The 18,763-nt window shown below is 37.2% G+C and overlaps 1 protein-coding gene across 22 annotated transcripts in view; it reads right to left on the reverse strand.

The window, feature by feature from the left end:
- ZC3H13 (zinc finger CCCH-type containing 13) overlaps positions 1–18,763 on the reverse strand; it is a 103,711-nt gene that overhangs the window by 21,875 nt on the left and 63,073 nt on the right. For 13 of the 22 annotated variants that reach the window (XM_086328933.1, XM_086328917.1, XM_086328921.1 and 10 more), the window contains 4 exons: positions 16,333–16,643; positions 13,363–13,827; positions 4,408–4,599; positions 247–330 (listed from right to left, as the gene is read on the reverse strand). In XM_086328933.1, coding sequence (XP_086185059.1) covers positions 247–330; positions 4,408–4,599; positions 13,363–13,827; positions 16,333–16,643 — 1,052 coding nt within the window. The remainder of the gene's footprint in view (positions 1–246; positions 331–4,407; positions 4,600–13,362; positions 13,828–16,332; positions 16,644–18,763) is intronic. The other 9 variants (XM_086328934.1, XM_086328926.1, XM_086328923.1 and 6 more) reach the window with 1 other exon arrangement.

Raw genomic sequence — 18,763 nt, forward strand, 5'->3', positions numbered from 1 at the left:
CACTGGCAACAAATATAAATCAGGTACTATATTTACTTTTAATCATCCAAATAATCACCACTAGATGTTTAAAAGTATTCTTTTCTTAAAGGTCAACTTTATTTGCCCTCTAACTACCGCGTTTTCTGCTCCCATCAACCCCGCTCCCACCTCCCGCTGATCCGCCTTTCATCTTTCTCTGCATGCTCCCTACCCTGCCTCCAGCCCACTGCTCCAACCCCATTTTCTGCCATCTCTACCCTTCACCTCTGATCTTCTCTGTCCCCCCAGCAGGGCCTGAGAACACTGGTGGCAAAGGATAGGGGCAGCAGGAGGTGTAGAACATAGGAGCTGAAGGAAAAAAAAAATTTCCCTCGTAAGTCACACCTCTAATTTCAGGCCGAAAATATATACACAAAGTGTAGCTACTATGTGAGGAAAATATAGAAGAACAAAACATCTGTCAGTAATTGTTGCTGTGATGTCAATTTATCATAAAATAGAATATAAGGGTACTGATGCTTAGCCATCTTGAAATAAATATAAAAAGTGTTTCATATTAGTGATCTATATTTATAAATACTAATAAACTGAAAACTTTAATCATATAATTACTCAGATGAAGAGCTGTTTTCTTAAAATGCTAAATGATGATAACCTCATCAAATTTATATATATATATATTTTAATACACGAATCATATAAACACAGACTGAATGCATGCTGCCCAATATGCCCAATTGAGCAAAAAATTAGTCTGGGATCAAAAAATGTCTAAGAAAATGGCATGAACCTTTCCACAGAGATAGCCATGTTTGAAAAGCAGGTCACTGTGCCTGGATCTAGGCTACTACGATGTCTCTATTTTCACACTACAAAGTAATGTTTACTAGTTAGTCATAAAGGTCCAAAACAATATGGCCAACAGGGTTGGTACATGAAATCTCTAGCATCAACTTATTAATCAGAATAATTTTAGGATATCTGTAGGGAAGGGGCCAATATAGTAATATTGAATTTCCTTTCTTATCACAGGTAAAAGAAATCAGAATTATCCATGCTTATTCTTTATATATCAAGCTATGAAAGTTCACAGAATTTTAAAACTTAAAACTGAAAGAAAACTAAACTCTGTCCACCCCTCCTTTCCTCCTGTTCTTCTTAGAATTTATGGTCCAAAAGTTGATTTATCAAAGTCACAGAGATGGTAAATACATGAGGCTCTCAGGACTAGAAGTCAGTTCCCTTACACCCAGCCCCCCTCTTTTTTTTTTTTTTTTTTGCTGAAATCAATTTAAATTTAAAATGGTTCCATGTACTATACTCTAGTTCCTGGAAAGCTATATACTCATGTCTTTGTCTGAATTCCTGGTTTGGGGGTCATACTAACGTCACAAAGCTTACAAAACAACCTGAAACAAATTCAATACTGTAATTTATAGCAATTCATACTTGAAATTTCTGATTATAGCAATGTTAGGAAATAGACTGCTTTACTCAGGCAAGCTTTTTCTGACAAATGAAAACTTATCTTCCCAACCACGCTGACAAAGTTCCACACTTCAAAGAAAATGAAAAGGAACATCACTTAATACATCTCATCTTCTGTATCCTTCCCCAAAAATGTGTTTTTCAAAGGTACACCTCTCTTCATATACTTCCTTACTTTAATGAATGGCATGCCCACTCATGAAACCCATTCTGAGTTGTCCAAGTCCCACTGTATTCAAGTACCATAAATTTCACTCTCAAAATATTTCTTTTTTCCATTTCCTCTCTCAATTCCTACAATTCATATTATTAACTTAGACTTTGGTCAGTTCTTCTTGGATGCCCATATTATCAGGGGTCTAATGTTGTCTTTGGTCTTTTTGTAGACTCTCTAATGTTTTTATTTTTAATTGATGAAAACTATTTTTTTTCCCCAACTGCTTAAAAAAAAAAAAAAAAAAGGCTGTTTAAAAGCACTTATTATAGGCAGTGAAAAAGGCAATTAAATCCAAATTTTTTAGCCTGACTTATTAGGCTATTTACAACATGGTCTATGGTCTCTCACCCATCCTTTTTCCTAGCTTCTTTCCTTTCCTTCCAATTGTAGCACACCTCTGCTCCAACCTCATGATTCTTTACTCTCCAAAGCATATTTTTTTTCCAGTCCTGTGTGTCTACACATGCTAGACTCTCTACCTGACAGTGTTTCTTTCATGGCTCCTTCTAGCCAACTCCTATTCATCCCTCAGGCCCTAATTCAGATGTCTCTTCTTCAGGATGCTTTTGTGGATTGCCTCAGAATTCTGTGTGCATCTGTCTTCTCACAGAACTTCACACAGTAGCAGTATTTATCATATCTGGTTATCTACCCTAATCAGCCTGTGAAGAACATGAGAAGATTTAAATTCCTGAGCACAAGAACAAGGTCCTGAGCACATCTCTACCTCTGACCTCTACCCATCTCCCTTTGCTCACTGTACTCTAGTCACACTGATCATCTTCCAAATTCTAGGACACATGAAGTTATTTCCCATCTCAGAGAACTGGCACATATTCTTTTCTCTCCATATAATGTTTCTACCCTCAATACCTATAATGCTAGCTTCTTTCCTTGCATTTATGACTCTGCATATATGTCATCTCAAAATTTTTCATAAGCACACTATTTAAGGAAAGTAGGTCCCACTCATCCTTTATTTCTATCTGGATCTCTTGTGTGTTTCCTTCATAGCATCCACCAATCATTTCTTTCTTCAGGAGGCATACTGTCCCTTTTATAAAGTTCTACAAGTGCAAGAACTGTTGTACTCCAAAAACCCGGCAAAGTGTGGTTGTACTCCTTAATCATTTGTAGAATTTATAATCAAAAGTATATTTCAATTGTACAAGTGATATTTACTGAGGTAGTTACAGTAAAGTAAAATAGAAACAACAGGACATGTAGTCAGAAAACCTATAGTTTGAATTTTAGCTTTAGAACTTTATTCTCTGACAATGAAAAGAATCATTACCCTTCTCTTGGCCCAAGTCTCCTAAATTATAAACACAGATTTCCTTATTATACCTACGCTCACAAATATTGAAAGATAAAAGGATTTAAAACATACATTTTCTGACTTAATACTGTAAAAAAATATTAAGCCAGAGAGTATATAAAGAGCAACTTTCAAAGTTCTTGGTAACTCAATACATATGTGGTTGAACTAAATAAGGCTGAAACCAAATGTTATACTGAATTCAGGCATGAGATGAGAAAAATCTGAGAGGGACATCAAACTAGAAAAAAAGAAAAATAAATAAGATATTAAAAAAGCATTACCAGAACACAGTGTTAGATTAAAGAAAATAAAGACTGGTGAATCAGTGTTTGGGAAGAAATCATTTCAGGCATTAACACAGATCGTATCAACTCCAGCCTCATCTGTAACTAAGGAAATCATACACATCTTTCAACCCAAACGTATTAGGCTTGCTATAACAAACTCAACTCAGCAGCGCGCATCTATGTCTCTGATCTCATCTATGCTCTCAAAAGTACAAGGTTTCTTACTGTCTTTGCTCTCCTCTTATTCCTACCCATATCAAGATGAATGTTGCCTCATATATAATGCAGCCCACTCTGAAGCATCAACACTCAGTCCCCTACTCCAAGTTTTATATGATGTTAACTTCAGCATTATAGCAAACCTTACTTTAGTAACTAGGCAAAGTTAGTAAGACCTTCATAAGGTCACAAATGCTCAAAGGCCTAACACATACTGACAATAAAAGCTTGTTTAAGAAAGTACTTATAACCCTTCTAAACTGCTTTCTAGTATCTTGCTTCAATACTGATTTAAGAGGTCTTCTAGTAGAATAACAGAAAATGTTTTAGCTTAGCTTAACATATACAAGAATATAAAGTTAGCTAAACTAAGTATTACATATTCTCAGGAAGGAACACGAATAAACTATTTCTCCAGGCAGCCCCTAACCCTATCATCACTGCCTTTGTCTTGTCCCTCCCTGGCGGTCCTTACAAGTCTGTGTATCACAGCTAGTGAGTGAGTGAGTGCTCAGGACACTCAGATGAGACGCTATCTCCTGAATCAGAAATACCTGAAATGGCACCCAAGCACCTATGTTCTTTAAAACACTGTGAGCTGTTTGGTTAAGGTAAGAGGCATACAGCAAGGCACCTCAACTCTTGCAGTATACAAGTACCTACTAATTCAGTACCTGCTCTGTTACCAAGTGAGTACTGGTAGCCAGTTATTTAGATAATCTCTACTAAACTAAGTAAAAAAAGATTATATGAATAAATAGTTTAAAATGTGCCAACGAACAAAAGACTTAAAAGATATTTTATGTTAAAAAGTAAACTGATAATGGTTGGAAAAAACTACAATTCTCCCAATCACTGTTGGTGACTATTTAATAGTATCTCAGTTAACAAACCTCTCTCTCTGTTGTCGCGACGGTCTCTCTCCCCGTGTCTTCTCTCAAATGAAGAATCTCTTGCTTGCTCTCTGTTCTCTCTCTCAGGGTATCTGTCTCTTTCAGGATAGCTGCTTCGCGTCTCCCAGCTGTCATGATAGTTGCTACTACTACTGTGACTATCAATCTGAGAACCTCTTGTGCCTCGACTTCCTAAACAAAGAATATTCACACAAATATTTAACACGTACACTTCATTCAACAAGTTGTAAGTCACAATCCTTCCTCCCCCAAAACATATAAATATGTGTGGGTTGTTGTTGTTGGGTTCTTTTTGATGAGTTTTTATATTTGAAAGTGTGATAACGTTGAAAACGATATTATATGCTGGATTAGAATACTCAAAATGTCTAATGACTGACTTGAGTAAGCTTAAGTCCTCGTTTTCCCTTCCTATAAAAGAAAGGGACACATAATGAAATCATAAAGCAAACAGACTCATTTCAACTAAGCCAAAAACAATGAAACAAAAAATAAAAACTATTAATGCATATCTAAATTACAGAAATACCATAAAAACATTTAAAATATGAATTATGGATATATCACATTGACTACACTTTATAGTGAAAACATTCTAATATAGAACCAAGGTACTTTGTTGACAGTAGGTGATACCTGAAAATTTTCATTAAAAAAATTGGGAAATGAATGTTCACAGTTGCTTTATTATAGCCCCAACCGTAAAGTACCCAAATGTCTTTCAAATGGTGAAAGGCTAAACAAACTGTGGTACATCCAGATCATAGAATATTATAAGTTACAAACTACTGATACATGCAATTACTTGGAAACTTAAGGAAATTCTGCTAGTGAAAAAGCCAATCTCAATAGGATACACACAGCAGGATTCAGTTTATGTAATACTTGTGAAATAATAATTACAAGATGATAGACATATTAGTGGTGGCCAGGGGTCAAGGACAGGGGAGGGGGTCTGAATGTGCCAACAAAGGGATAACAAAGGGAGTCCCATGATGATACAGTTGAGGATCCTGATTGTGGTGATGGTAATGCAAGACTACAGAGTCACTATGGAAAATACTGAATAGTATGGAAGTTCATAAAAAAATTTCAGAACTACTATCTGATCCACCAGTTCCACTTCCGGGTACAGAGCCAGAGAAACTGAAATTAGGATCTGAAAGAGGTATCTGTATTCCCATATCTGTATTCCCAGGTTCACTGCAACATTATTCACAACAGCCAAGACAGAAACCACCTATATGCCCAATGACAGATGAATGGGGAAAAAATGTCGTATATACATAGAATACTTTGGCCACCTGATGTGAAGAGCCGACTCACTGGAAAAGACCTTGATGCTGCGAAAGACTGAAGGCAGGAGGAGAAGGGGATGACAGGAAAAGATGGCTGGATGGCACCACTGACTCAATGGACATGAGTTTGAGCAAACTCCAAGAGACGGTGAAACCTGGCGCATTGCAGTTCATGGGGTCGCAAAGAGTCAGATGTGACTCAGCGACTGAACAACAACAGATATATATATATATATAATGGATTTCTCTTTGTTGTTTTTAGTCACAAAGTGGTGTCTGACTCTTTTGCAACTCCATGGAATAGAGCCTAGCAGGCTCCTCTGTCCATGGGATTTCCCAGGCAAGAATATGGAGTGGGTTGCCATTTCCTTCTCTGAGTGATCTTCCCGACCCAGGGATGGAAACTGCGTTTTCTGCATTGGCAGGTGGATTCTTTACCCCTGAGTCACCTGGGAAGCCCTATAAAGGATTATTCACCCTTTAAAAAGAACACAGTCCTGCCATTTGCAACAACATGGAAGACATTTTGCTAAGTGAGATAAGTCAGACACAGAAGGACAAATGCTACATGATACCACTTACATGTGGAAACTAAAATAGTCACACTCATTGAATCAGAGAGTAGAATGGTTTTACCAAGGGGCTGGTCAGAGGGGGAACATGGAGGACTAGTCAAGGGGTACAAAATTTCAGTTGTATAAGATGAGTAAGTCACAGAGACCTACTGTACAGCATGGTGTCTACAGTCGATAATACTGTACTGGAAACTCAAAAATCTGGTAAGAGGACAGATCTTATATCAATAACATTCTCATCACACACACACACAAATAACAATAGAGAGGAAACTTTCACATGTTAATGGCACAGATTTCGGTGGTGGTTTCAAGGGTATACACTTATCTCCAAGCTTATTAAGCTGTATATATTAACTGTGTATAGATTTCTGTATGTCAATCATACCTCAGTAAAGTGATTTAAAAAAAATTGCATAGAGCTACACACACATCTTACAGGTAACAGGTTTTGAGCACTGAAAGAATTATAGTATAATTCTAAATGCTTTAATTGTGATGTTTTAATAATCAAAATATCTATAAAGACTATTTTAATAATTAAAGACTAGAGAAAGAAATTTAAAAAAGACTACAAATGAGCTACATATAACATCAAGGAATGAAAAGGTAAATGTCAGATAGATGCTAAGAGAAAACTGGTTAAAAAAAAAGTCATGTCTGAGGATACAACTCAGAAAATGAAAGAGAGAAACAGAGATGGAAAACCTGAAAGTTAAGAATCAAGGAGAACACAATGGGAAGACCGAACAAATGTCTGAAAGTGAAAGTAAAGTCACTCAGTTGTGTCTGACTCTTTGCGACCCCATGTCCATGAGAAGTATTCTCCAGGCAAGAATACTGGAGTGGGTTGCCATTTCCTTTTTCAGAGGATCTTCCTGACATAGGGATCAAACCCAGGTCTCCCACACTGCAGGCAGACTCTTTACTCTCTGAGCCATGAGGGGCTCAAACATATATCTAACTATATGCTAAGACAGAAAGATTGAAAGGATAGAATAAGCTATATCATACAAATACTAACCAAAAGAAATCTGTGAGTGGGATAATCTTTTTTAGACAAAAAGATAACATTTAGGATGAACAGGATCATTCTGTAACAATAAAAGGAATAATTTGCCTTACATGTGCCTATGAGCAAAGCCTCAAAATATTCAAAGCAAAAATTGATCAAATCATACAAAAATCAACAAATTCAAAGTAATAATGGAAGATTCGGCTCACATCTCTGTAATGATAGAAAAAGCAGACTAGAAAGAAAATGAAATGCAGTTTTGAAAGCATGATTAACACACCTAACTTCAGAGACACACTTTACATACTTTGCAACCATTAAAAGCACATGCAGAATACATGAAAACTGACTGACAAGCCACAAAATAAGTCCTAACAACAACAAAAAAATGCCAAAAAACTGAGTTCAAACAGTCTCCTCCAATAACAATTAAAATTGAGGGTAGGGGATTTATTTTAAAAAGCATGACTGGAAATTTAAAATCCTATTTCTACACAACTCATGAGTCAAAGAAAAAAACCATACCAAACTTCAGAAAGTGTTTAGAACATATAAATATAATCAGACTGTCAAAGAACAGATAAATGCTCATTTATACACAAACTGTTCTCTTTTAGAAAAGAGAAAAAACAGAAGCAACACTTTCCAACACATTTTGATCTCCAAACCAAACAAAGACAATATTAAAAACTAAAACCTATGCAATGGTATGCTGGCTCCAAAGAGCCACCAGTGTGCTTCTCTTCTCATCTTCACACTGAGTGGCCTTGTTAGCAGCTCAAAATCTGCTATGGTAGGAGTAATTTATACTATGGAAACTGGCATTAGCTACAAGCCAGGGCTTTCTTTCTGAAGAGTAAGTTGCTAAATATTTACACTCATACAGTGATTATATACCAACCTCAATTATAGAAAAAGATTTTTTTATTTCAAAATTAAATTTTAACAAACCTATTTTCGAACTTTTAAAAGAAATGAAATATAAATTTATTTTAGAAATGCAAGAATAATTCTGACAGTGAAAGTGTTAGTCGCTCAATTGTATCCGACTCTTCGCAATCCCATGGACTGCAGTCCACCAGGCTCCTCCGTCCATGGGATTCTCCAGGCAAGAATACTGGAGCGGGTTGCCACTTCCTACTCCAGGGGATCTTCCCGACCCGGGGATTAAACCCTCATCTCCTGCATTTGCGGGCTGATTCTTTACCACTGAGCCACCAAAGAAGCCCTGCTGCTGTAGCTTCAAGCTATTAGCTCTTCTTTGAACCTCAGTTAAAGGTGGTCTCCTGCATTGCAGGTGGTTTCTCTACCATCTGAGCCACCAGGAAAACCTATTTAGAAGAATAGTTGTAAATTAAAAAAAAAAATTAACATAAGTAACAAGGTAAAAGAGAATGACTATATGATCTTCTCAAGATACAAAAAAACAGGCATGACAGAAGCTGCCGGCTAAGTTAGGAAAATAGGAGATTCCCTTTGCTGGTAGCTTAGCTGTAAGAAACCTCCTGACAACGCAGGAGCCGCAGGAGACACGGGTTCCATCCCTGGGTCGGGAAGATCCCCTGGAGGAGGGCATGGCAATCCACTCCAGGATTCTTGCCTGGAGAATTCCATGGACAGAGGAATCTGGCTGGCTATAACCCCTGAGACTGCAAGGAGTCGGACACAACTGAAGCGACTTGGCACACATGCACACACCCTAAACACAATAAAAAGCATCTGCAAGTGGAAAAGAACTCCCCTGCCAAGGGAGAAGACTAGGGTTTGATTCCTGGGTTGGGAAGATTCCCTGGATAAGGAAATGGCAACCCACTTCAGTATACTTATCTGGGAAAAGGAAACCCCACTAACAGAGGAGCCTGGTGGGCTACAGTCCACGGAATTGCAAAGAGTTGGACACAACTTAGCAACTAAACAAACAACAAAAATCTACAAACACCATGCTTAATGGTGAAATGTCAGCAATAATTCCTTAAAATATGAAACAAAGCAAAGAAGCCCATTATACCACTTGTAGTCAACAGTGCGTTGAAATAGCTGCTCAGCAGGTTACTGACAACAAATAAATATTACTCAGAAAGAAGAGCCAAATATGTCTATTCCCAGATGTAAATGTTTAAGAGAATCTAATTATATCTACCAAGAAAATACAGCAACATCATAATGTAAGATGAATATAAAAAATTTAATTATCATTCCATACACCAGCAATAAGCATCAGAAAATGTTTTAAAATATATCATTTGGTGTGCCTGTATGCATTTACTTAAGCACTATTAAAAACCAAAAAAAAAAAAACAGTCACTTCAGTGAAGTTCAACTCTTTGCAATCCTAAGGACCATAGCCTGCCAGGCTCCTCTGTCCATGAGACTCTACAGACAGAATACTGGAGTGGTTTGCCATGCCCCACTCCAGGGGATTTTCTCAACCCAGGGATCGAACCCGTGTCTCTCAAGTTTCCTAAACTGGAGGTGAGTTCTTTACCACTAACGCCTCCTGGGAAGCTCAAACATAAAGGATTCAATAACTTACGGCATACCCTACAATATACACTATGCACCAAAAGGAGGATGTGGCTGTTTACCAAGCTGACTTATATGTAACTATCTCTAAGATATTTTAAAGGGAAAACAGCAGTGTACAGAATATATAGTTGTTTTTTTTTTAATAAAAAATTCTTAAAAATTATATTTGTAAAACCAGAAGAGAAAGTGAATAAACATACATATTTGCTTGTATAGCATGTTCTTCAGCTGGTTACATACAAAATTGGCTAGGACCAGGTCAGGAACAGAGGGGAGGCTTTCACTATGTATCTTTTCATAGCTCTGAAATTCTGCACCATGTGAACACATTATTAAAAAGAGAATCTTCTGAAGAAAATGGCAACCCAAAAATCCCATGGATGGAGGAGCCTGGTAGGTTACAGTCCATGGGGTCGCAAAGAGTCGGACATGACTGAGTGACTTCACTTTCACTTTTGACCAAAATAACTACATCCCTATGGAAGAGAGAGACAAGAGGCATCAAAGTGTTTGAGTTTCTCCTGCCCTGTACCTTCCTTTTCTAAAGCCAAAGCTATATCCAACAGAAAGAACGTATGGAATTTGAGAATTAATGGAATCTTGGTTTATTTCTCCTTCTGTTTACTCTATAATGCCCTGAGTAATGCCTTATTTGGGGCTTCCCTTGAGGCTCAGATAGAAAAGAATCTACCTGCAATGTGGGAGATGAGGGTTCAATCCCTGGGTTGGGAAGACCCCTGGAGAAGGGATGGCAACCCGATCCAGTATTCTTGCCTGGAGAATTTCAGGGACAGAAGAGCCTGGTGGGCTACAGTCCATGGGGTCACACACAGTCAGACACAACTAAGAGACTAACACACACACACACACACACACACACACACAAAGTAGTTTAAAAGTCAAGTGGGAGACTTGATTCGTTATTGGTATACTGGCTGGGGCTAAAATTAAGGTGATCTTGTTACAGTTAACATATAGGTTGAAGCCACAAGACTCATGACCTGGGTCACAGAAAATTATCATAATGCCTTATATATCATTTGTAAACTCTAAGGCAAAATGTTGTTAAGGACTTCAAACTTGTCACTGATTTGGCATCAATCAGGTATTAACTTTTTGTAAATTTCTAAATAAAAGCAAATCTACCCTGTGGGGCCTCCAGAACAGAAACCCAGAAGCATCTGCTTGGTATCCATCCACGTGCTGATACACATGTGATTTTAAATAGAGTTCTTTAAAAAAAGAAAATGTTGAGGCTGCTGCTAATGAAAATATATACCATGGTGCTAAAATTCCACCTATAATCTATTCTTTTGTTTTTATTTCACTAGAGTTTGGGTTAGGATAATTTTGACATAAATGAAAGTCTATTGTTTAAACAGTGAGAATTTATAATACTCTGCTGTTTCTAGCTAATACCCTATAATTACCATTCAGTGTGAGTTTTTTGGTACATATATATCAATGCATAACAAAATTTTAAATTTTATAAAGCCAAATAAAATAAATGTTTTAAAAAAAAGAGAATTTTTTTAAAAAATACCATTTACAATGGCAACAAAAATAGAAGTTACCCAGGAATAAAACATGCACAGGACCTTAATAGAAAAAGTTACTAATCAATAAATTTAATGTATTTGAAGTAAAAACCCAACAGTTTTTTCATGAAGCTTTAAAAAAATTCATTTTTAAAAGACAGCCTTCAGAATGGCAGAAAATAATAGCAAACGAAGCAACTGACAAAGAATTAATCGCAAAAATATACAAGCAACTCCTGCAACTCAATTCCAGAAAAATAAACGACCCAATCAAAAAATGGGCCAAAGAACTAAATAGACATTTCTCCAAAGAAGACATACAGATGGCTAACAAAACACATGAAAAGATGCTCAACATCACTCATTATTAGAGAAATGCAAATCAAAACCACTATGAGGTACCATTTCATGCCAGTCAGAATGGCTGCGATCCAAAAGTCTACAAACAATAAATGCTGGAGAGGGTGTGGAGAAAAGTGAACCCTCTTACACTGTTGGTGGGAATGCAAACTAGTATAGCCTCTATGAAGAACAGTGTAGAGAGTCCTTAAAAAACTGGAAATAGAACTGCCATTCGACCCAGCAATCCCACTGCTGGGCATACCCACCAAGCAAACCAGAACTGAAAGAGACACGTGTACCCCACTGTTCATCGCAGCACTGTTTATAATAGCCAGGACATGGAAGCAACCTAGATGTCCATCAGCAGACGAATGGATAAGAAAGCTGTGGTACATATACACGATGGAGTATTACTCAGCCATTAAAAAGAATACATTTGAATCAGTTCTAATGAGGTGGATGAAACTGGAGCCTATTATACAGACTGAAGTAAGCCAGAAAGGAAAACACCAATACAGTATACTAATGCATATATATGGAATTTAGAAAGATGGTAACGATAACCCTGTATATGAGACAGCAAAACAGACACAGATGCATAGAACAGTCTTTTGGACTCTGTGGGAGAGGGCGAGGGTGGGATGATTTGGGAGAATGGCATTGAAACATGTATATTATCAGATGTGAAACGGATCACCAGTCCAGGTTCGATGCATGAAACAGGGGGACGGGATGGGGAGGGAGGTGGGAGGGGGGTTCAGGATGGGGAACACATGTACACCCGTGGCAGATTCACGTCAGTGTATGGCAAAACCACTACAATACTGTAAAGTAATTAGACTCCAATTAAAATAAATTAATTTATATAAAAAAATATATATGAAAAAGCAAAAGGTTAAGAAAAGCCAAGACAACTATGAAGGAGAAGGTGGCGGGCCTTCATCTTACTGTGAAACTATAATAAACCAACAGGCCTATAGAAAGAGTAAGAATGGTCAGAACTCTGCAGCAGTGTTTTGGGGAGGGGAGCAAAGTGGGTGGAGGAAGAGAGATGTCAAAGTTGACCCAGTCCAGGAAGTGTGGAGATAGTCAAATTCACTTAGGTAGGTGGTTATTGATGATAATGGTGATGCCAAATTCTTTTTAGAGGAAGGTAAGGAAAAATGGCTCAAGATTCTGACATGGGATGTTTTGAGGTGGCTTTGAAGCAAGCACAAGTACTGAAGAACACATGAGTCAGTCATTTCTGACACCACCAACTTTGAAAGTCTATCGTTTTAAGTTCCATTTTAATGATCATTTTATCATATATTTACCTATTTATTAGAAATTACTTCTTTTTGATTTTTTTTTCCTGATAGCAATTTTCTTAGTGTTCCACATTAACCAAGATGGTAGCCATGACTGGACATAATTCAATTGGGGGGGTGGGGGGAGGGGTCCCTAAGTCAGGCCCCGTTTATCTTCTGCAATTTTAGCTAATAATTCCTACTCAGAATTTATAGAGAAGATGATAAATGCAATTAATTGAAAATTACTTTGACAAAGTGATAATGAATGTCAGAAATAAATCTTAGGAGATTTCATAATTTCTGTATGAACATACAAGATACAGTTCACTGACAAGTCAAACACCTTACCCTTTTCAGGCATCTCTGGAGCTCTTCCTCTACTTCTGCCCATCCGGTCATTTCTAATCTCACTTCGAGACTCATTTCTGGAGTCATTCCTTATTTCAGCGCGAGAACTTTCTTCCCTCAGATGGTTTCTGCCATAACTTCGGGATTCTTCCTGATAGGCGTCCTCCTTTCGATGAGCATCTCGACTTTCACGGTCCCTGTAGTCGTGGGCATCACGAGTAGACCGAGAATCCCTGGGGTCTCGGCTCTCTTTGTTATCTCTGCTATAATCTCTCATCTCTCTGGAGTCCCGAACATCTCTAGAGTCCCTTAGTTCCCTTCGGTCTCTAGTATCTCTGGCATCTCTCCGATCCCGCCCATCTCGAGGTTCTCGGTCATCCCTGTGGTCTCGAGAAGAGCTCTGATCCTGTTCATACTCTCGTTCTTCTCTTGTGTCCTTTTCTCTGTCCCTTTTACCTCTAGTCTCTGTAAACATAATTTAGGAAATACACTGTAATTCCTTTCACAAAACTGTAGGAAACTAGACAATGTATTCAATACACAGCTTTAAAATTTTTATTACAATGGTAATTCATGTTCTTTACAAAAACTAAAAGGAGAAAACATGGGCAAATAAGAAAATTAAACCTATCTGTAAGCTAAAATTCCAAAGGTAATTTTATTAACACCTGGATTATTTGTCTTGATTGAACAAGATATTCTGGTATCAACATACCCATACGTAAGATCTGAAACAAGTAAGCTGATCTCCTATCAATCCTATCAATGATGGATTACTTTTAGAAATCACTTTGAGATTCAAAGGTACAAGTGACTTTAACTCATCTCTACTAAGTATTAGGCCAGACTAGTTCACACATGACCTCCAATGTGCTTAAGCACTTGAGAGTAACCTGTACTTAGTAAGCTGGTGGCAAAGAGATACTGCTATTCACCCTTTCTCTCTCTCTCTCTCTGTTTTTTTTTTTAAGCTATTTAATGGACTCACACTCCCATCTCTAAAGCTTTTTCTACTTAAAGCACTTTCTAACATTTCATGGGAAAACTTTAAAAAACAACTTCACTTTTAAAAAAGCTGGAATGAACCTCAATAGTTATTTAATTCAAACTCATCACTGTATACATGAAGGAACAGAGGTCAAGAGCTTAAGTGGTTTAGTCAGCCCCATACATGGTGGGAATTTGCAAAGATTAGAAACTATTCTTTAGAGACATCTAGAGAAACATAAATTGATGACAGCATAAATTGAAAAGAACTGAAAGAATTAACGAGAGACCCTCAAAGAACAACCCCTGTACTTTTTTTTTAATCAGATTCCTTTGTAAATTACTCTTATACTCTGGAACAACCACAAGATCTGACGCTATTTTAGCCATTTTATAGTAGCCTAGGACCTATGGGTAGGTCCGTAGACTTTCCCTGTCTAGTATCCACAAGATCCTCATCAATAACTTATCTCCTCTGCCTACATCCATAAACGCCACCTAAGGATAGAAGCCCTAGGCAAGAATCTGACAATGTCTCAATTTTTTTTGACTACATCTATGACTTCAAGTCCTCCTCCAATACCAAGTGTGCCTAGAAATTTGATCACTTCGCACTAGGTTCTCTTTTATGATGCCCCCAGCTGTCTTTACCAAAGACACTCAGTTCCTGTATTTGCTCCTTACCTTCCTTCCCATCCTTTCACTAAAATTATTCTTATTTCAAAAAATGACTTTCGGAAGATTAAAGAAACATCCTCCTTACAAACAATCAAAAAGTGTATGATTTATTATTAAAAGGATTCATATACCATAAAACTCCCTTACCACAAAACAAAGCATTCTTGTAAGAATCAACTGCATACTAAATTTCCCTTTCATTAAGGAAACTGTGTTTAATAAATAGTATTTTGAAATAATTAAGAGTTTTCATTCAATAAGTAGTCACTAAAAATATACCATATTCCCAGTCAACCTTAGTTGTTGATAGGTCTAAGAGCATTTTCCCCACTTACCAATGTTTTATATATACTGCTGTGCTGATCTGGTTCCAAAATCATGTATACAAGCAATAATTCTCTAAAATACATGCCCTGTCTAGTCCCTATCTATGCATCCATCATTTCTAGAAAAAAAATAATTATTTCTTGCACTGTTGACTGGAGAATAAGTTCAACATGTTTCATAGGAGATGCTATGTGATACAGAGACTTTAAAAGCGCACATTAAATAGAAATGCTGTTGCAAGTAAGCACATATTTCCTGAGTATTCTTTATGTTAAAAAAAACTAACTTAGAAGATTTTAGGAAAAAGGCTTGCTAAGTTAAATAAACAACAAGAAGCTTAGACAAGAATTACAGAAAGAGATGAGAGTGATTCAATTGTACTGCTTCAACTGTACTACTTCAATCTCAGCTTGAAGACGGAATAGCAAATTCAAAGTTAATGTAATGCTCAGGAATCTAAAAACTGTCTTGCTTACTTCTTTGTTGAGTTAGACCTGGAAAATTGATCACTTGGTTCCCATGGACCTGCTGAACATTCCCCCAGCCCACACCTCTTTGTTAAGACATCTCTGATATGTTCCAACTCTGCTCCCTGGTTTGTTGCTTTTCTTTTAACCTCTTCTGTTGTTTTTAAAGAATTAACTAAGCAATTAGACGGACACTCTTAAGAACCATATAGTCCCAAATTTCTAGAACTTGAGACTACTCAAGTAAAACAATGTACCGAAAGAAAGCAACAACTTAATATAAAATAAATGCCCAATTACATATATCTATAGCTTACATTTCCATGTCCTTAAGCACCTCCTATTGCCCTAAAGAGCTCTGATCCACGTGTTACAGAAAATGTAGTATATAACACAGTTCTCTTCTATCCCTTATTCTAACAATAAATCTGAATGTCCGATTTTTTAATAAAGAAAATATCCACTCACATAAAAGAACTCTAAAAAACCCACAACACTGCCGAGTATTTACCTTCCCTCCTTTCATGACGCCGATCGTGAGACTGTGAAGCTCGCTCATGATCGTGCCTCCCCTTCTCTCTCACTGGAGAGCGATGTCTTGGAGGGCTTTGCTTTCTCTGAGGAGAAGCCAGAGAATGTGAAGGATAGGGAGAAGCAGAGCGGCGTAAAGGTGGAGTTATTGTCCTCTGATAAGACGGTGAAGGAGTTCTTTTTCGGCGAGGAGAAGGAGAATGTCTTTGAATCGACGATCCTGACTGTGAGGAAGATGAGTGATGTCTAGAAGATATTGGAGAATGATGTTGTCCTGCTGGGGAAGTGGATCTGTAAAGAGAAACAATAAAAAACTGGGTTCAAGAGCCTTCACTTTCCACCAAAGGAAAGTCTTTTAAAACAACAACAAAACCCTGAATATAAAAGTTAAAGCTAAAAGTGTGAATAATAATTTTAATTCAAAATGATGTAAATCATTAACAGGTTGATTTTTAAGTCAGTTTGAGGCAACAGTTCTAGATGAGACACATATTGACCTCCTGAGCTTTGGCTCCAAGGCACACTTCCTTTTTCCAGGTAACATTCTCCCTGATCACAAACGGTTCTTATTATCACATAAAGTACGGAATTCACTCTTAACCAGAGATGATCTCTGACAGTGTGAATGGGTACTTAGAGGACAGAATCCACAAAGAACTAAAGAGAAAACATACCAGTGAGATCTAGATAGATATTACTGGCTGTGAGAATGCCTATAATTCAGGGTTGTGGGAGAAACGAAAAGCTATCACCAGCTATACCAAACATAAAGTTTGACTGCCTGGGCTGACATGTAGGATGGGGAAAGAACACTAGGGTTAAGGACAGGACATACTGCCTATACTGTCTTTATCTTAAATAACCTACCTTTCACTCTTGGGCAGTACAAATTGAGATTTAGTTCATAAGCTTTGGTTTAACTAAGGCTCCCTCTACTCCCTTCAAATCATGTTGCTTGACTGCTGCCAGAGAAATAACTTAAAAACACATGAAGCACATCTGAATCACTCCTACGATTTGTTAGGTCCTGGGCTCTGTCTACAATGAATATGCAAAAGTTAAGTGTGACGGAGAGCTAGAACACATGCATTTGCACATTAACTGAAAAGAAACATGACTAACATTTAAAAAAACAGCATTCCAGACATCACATACTGAGATACCACATACTGAGATAAATATCATATTTCTCAAAGCAATCATTTCAAGGCTACATGGTTGCTCAAAAAAATTATGAGTTCCTGTTAACATATTATGGAATTAACTTCAGTGTCTATGATGAGTATTTTTTAACTTCTGCAATGCTGACAAAGTTATTAAACCAAGATTTCTCAATCTTGGAACTACTGGCATTTTGTATGCAGTGCTTCTTTGTGCTGGGGGCTATCCTGTACATTGGAGGATGTTGAGATCATCCCTGGCCCCTACCCATAGAAGCCAGTACCATCTGACTCCCACCCCCATTCATACCAGTAAAAATTACTTCATATAGCTCCAAATGTCTCCAGGCAGGTAAAATCAAACCTTCTGGAGAATCCTTGCCCTAAACTATGTTGTTTATAAATGATGCCTTAGTAGAACTTTTATCAATAAAAGGTTTAAATCTATGAAATACATGTTGCTGAGCCAGGAAAGTGGTCTAATACATTGGAAAGGATTTTGTAAAATAATGAGTTGAGCGAACAGAAACACTTTTTGGATAAAAGTTGACAGTAAAACAACAACAATCAATAAATATCAGCTAACTAGAACACCACACTTATCTAAACATTCTAGCTATTTATGATTACAAAACTTTCATACTTTTAATAAAAACTGTTATTCTTTCCTTATATACAAAAAATAAGACATAAACCACCAGAGTTAAACTGACTCTAAACTGGAATATATTTACTAACAGGTATGAGCAGAAATGCTCCATGAGTCTTAGCCAAATCTGGAAAACCATTTATGACCAAAGGCTACTCATATACTGAACAGAAAAATTATTGCAGGACTGAGAAATTCTCATTCTAATTTGACTATTGTTTGGTGCTTTCCAAATTCAATTTCCTTAGGTTCTGATCAATTTGGAAACACCTAAATTGAAAAAATAAACAATGTAGCTCTCCACTGAACTGACATTTTGCTTAACTTTGAGTTTATTTCTGAGATAAACTCAAATTGTTTCAGGAATGTCTGCAACTCCTTTTGGTGATTTGTTCACAAACTTAAACAGTTCACAATACAGTCTTTTAAAAAACACATTACAGTCTAATCACATCTCTGTTCAAATTTGGTGTCTACTGTTGCTGTTGTTCAGGTATTAGGACATGTCTCTTTGTGACCCAATGAACTACAGCATGCTAGGCTCCTCTGTCCTCCATTCTCTTCCTGAATTTGTTCAAGCTCGTGTTCACTGAGCTGGTAAT

The sequence above is a fragment of the Bos grunniens genome, chromosome 12, assembly GCF_055505025.1.
Source record: "Bos grunniens cultivar Pamir isolate PY7600 chromosome 12, Bosgru_T2T1.0, whole genome shotgun sequence".
NCBI lineage: Eukaryota > Metazoa > Chordata > Mammalia > Artiodactyla > Bovidae > Bos > Bos grunniens.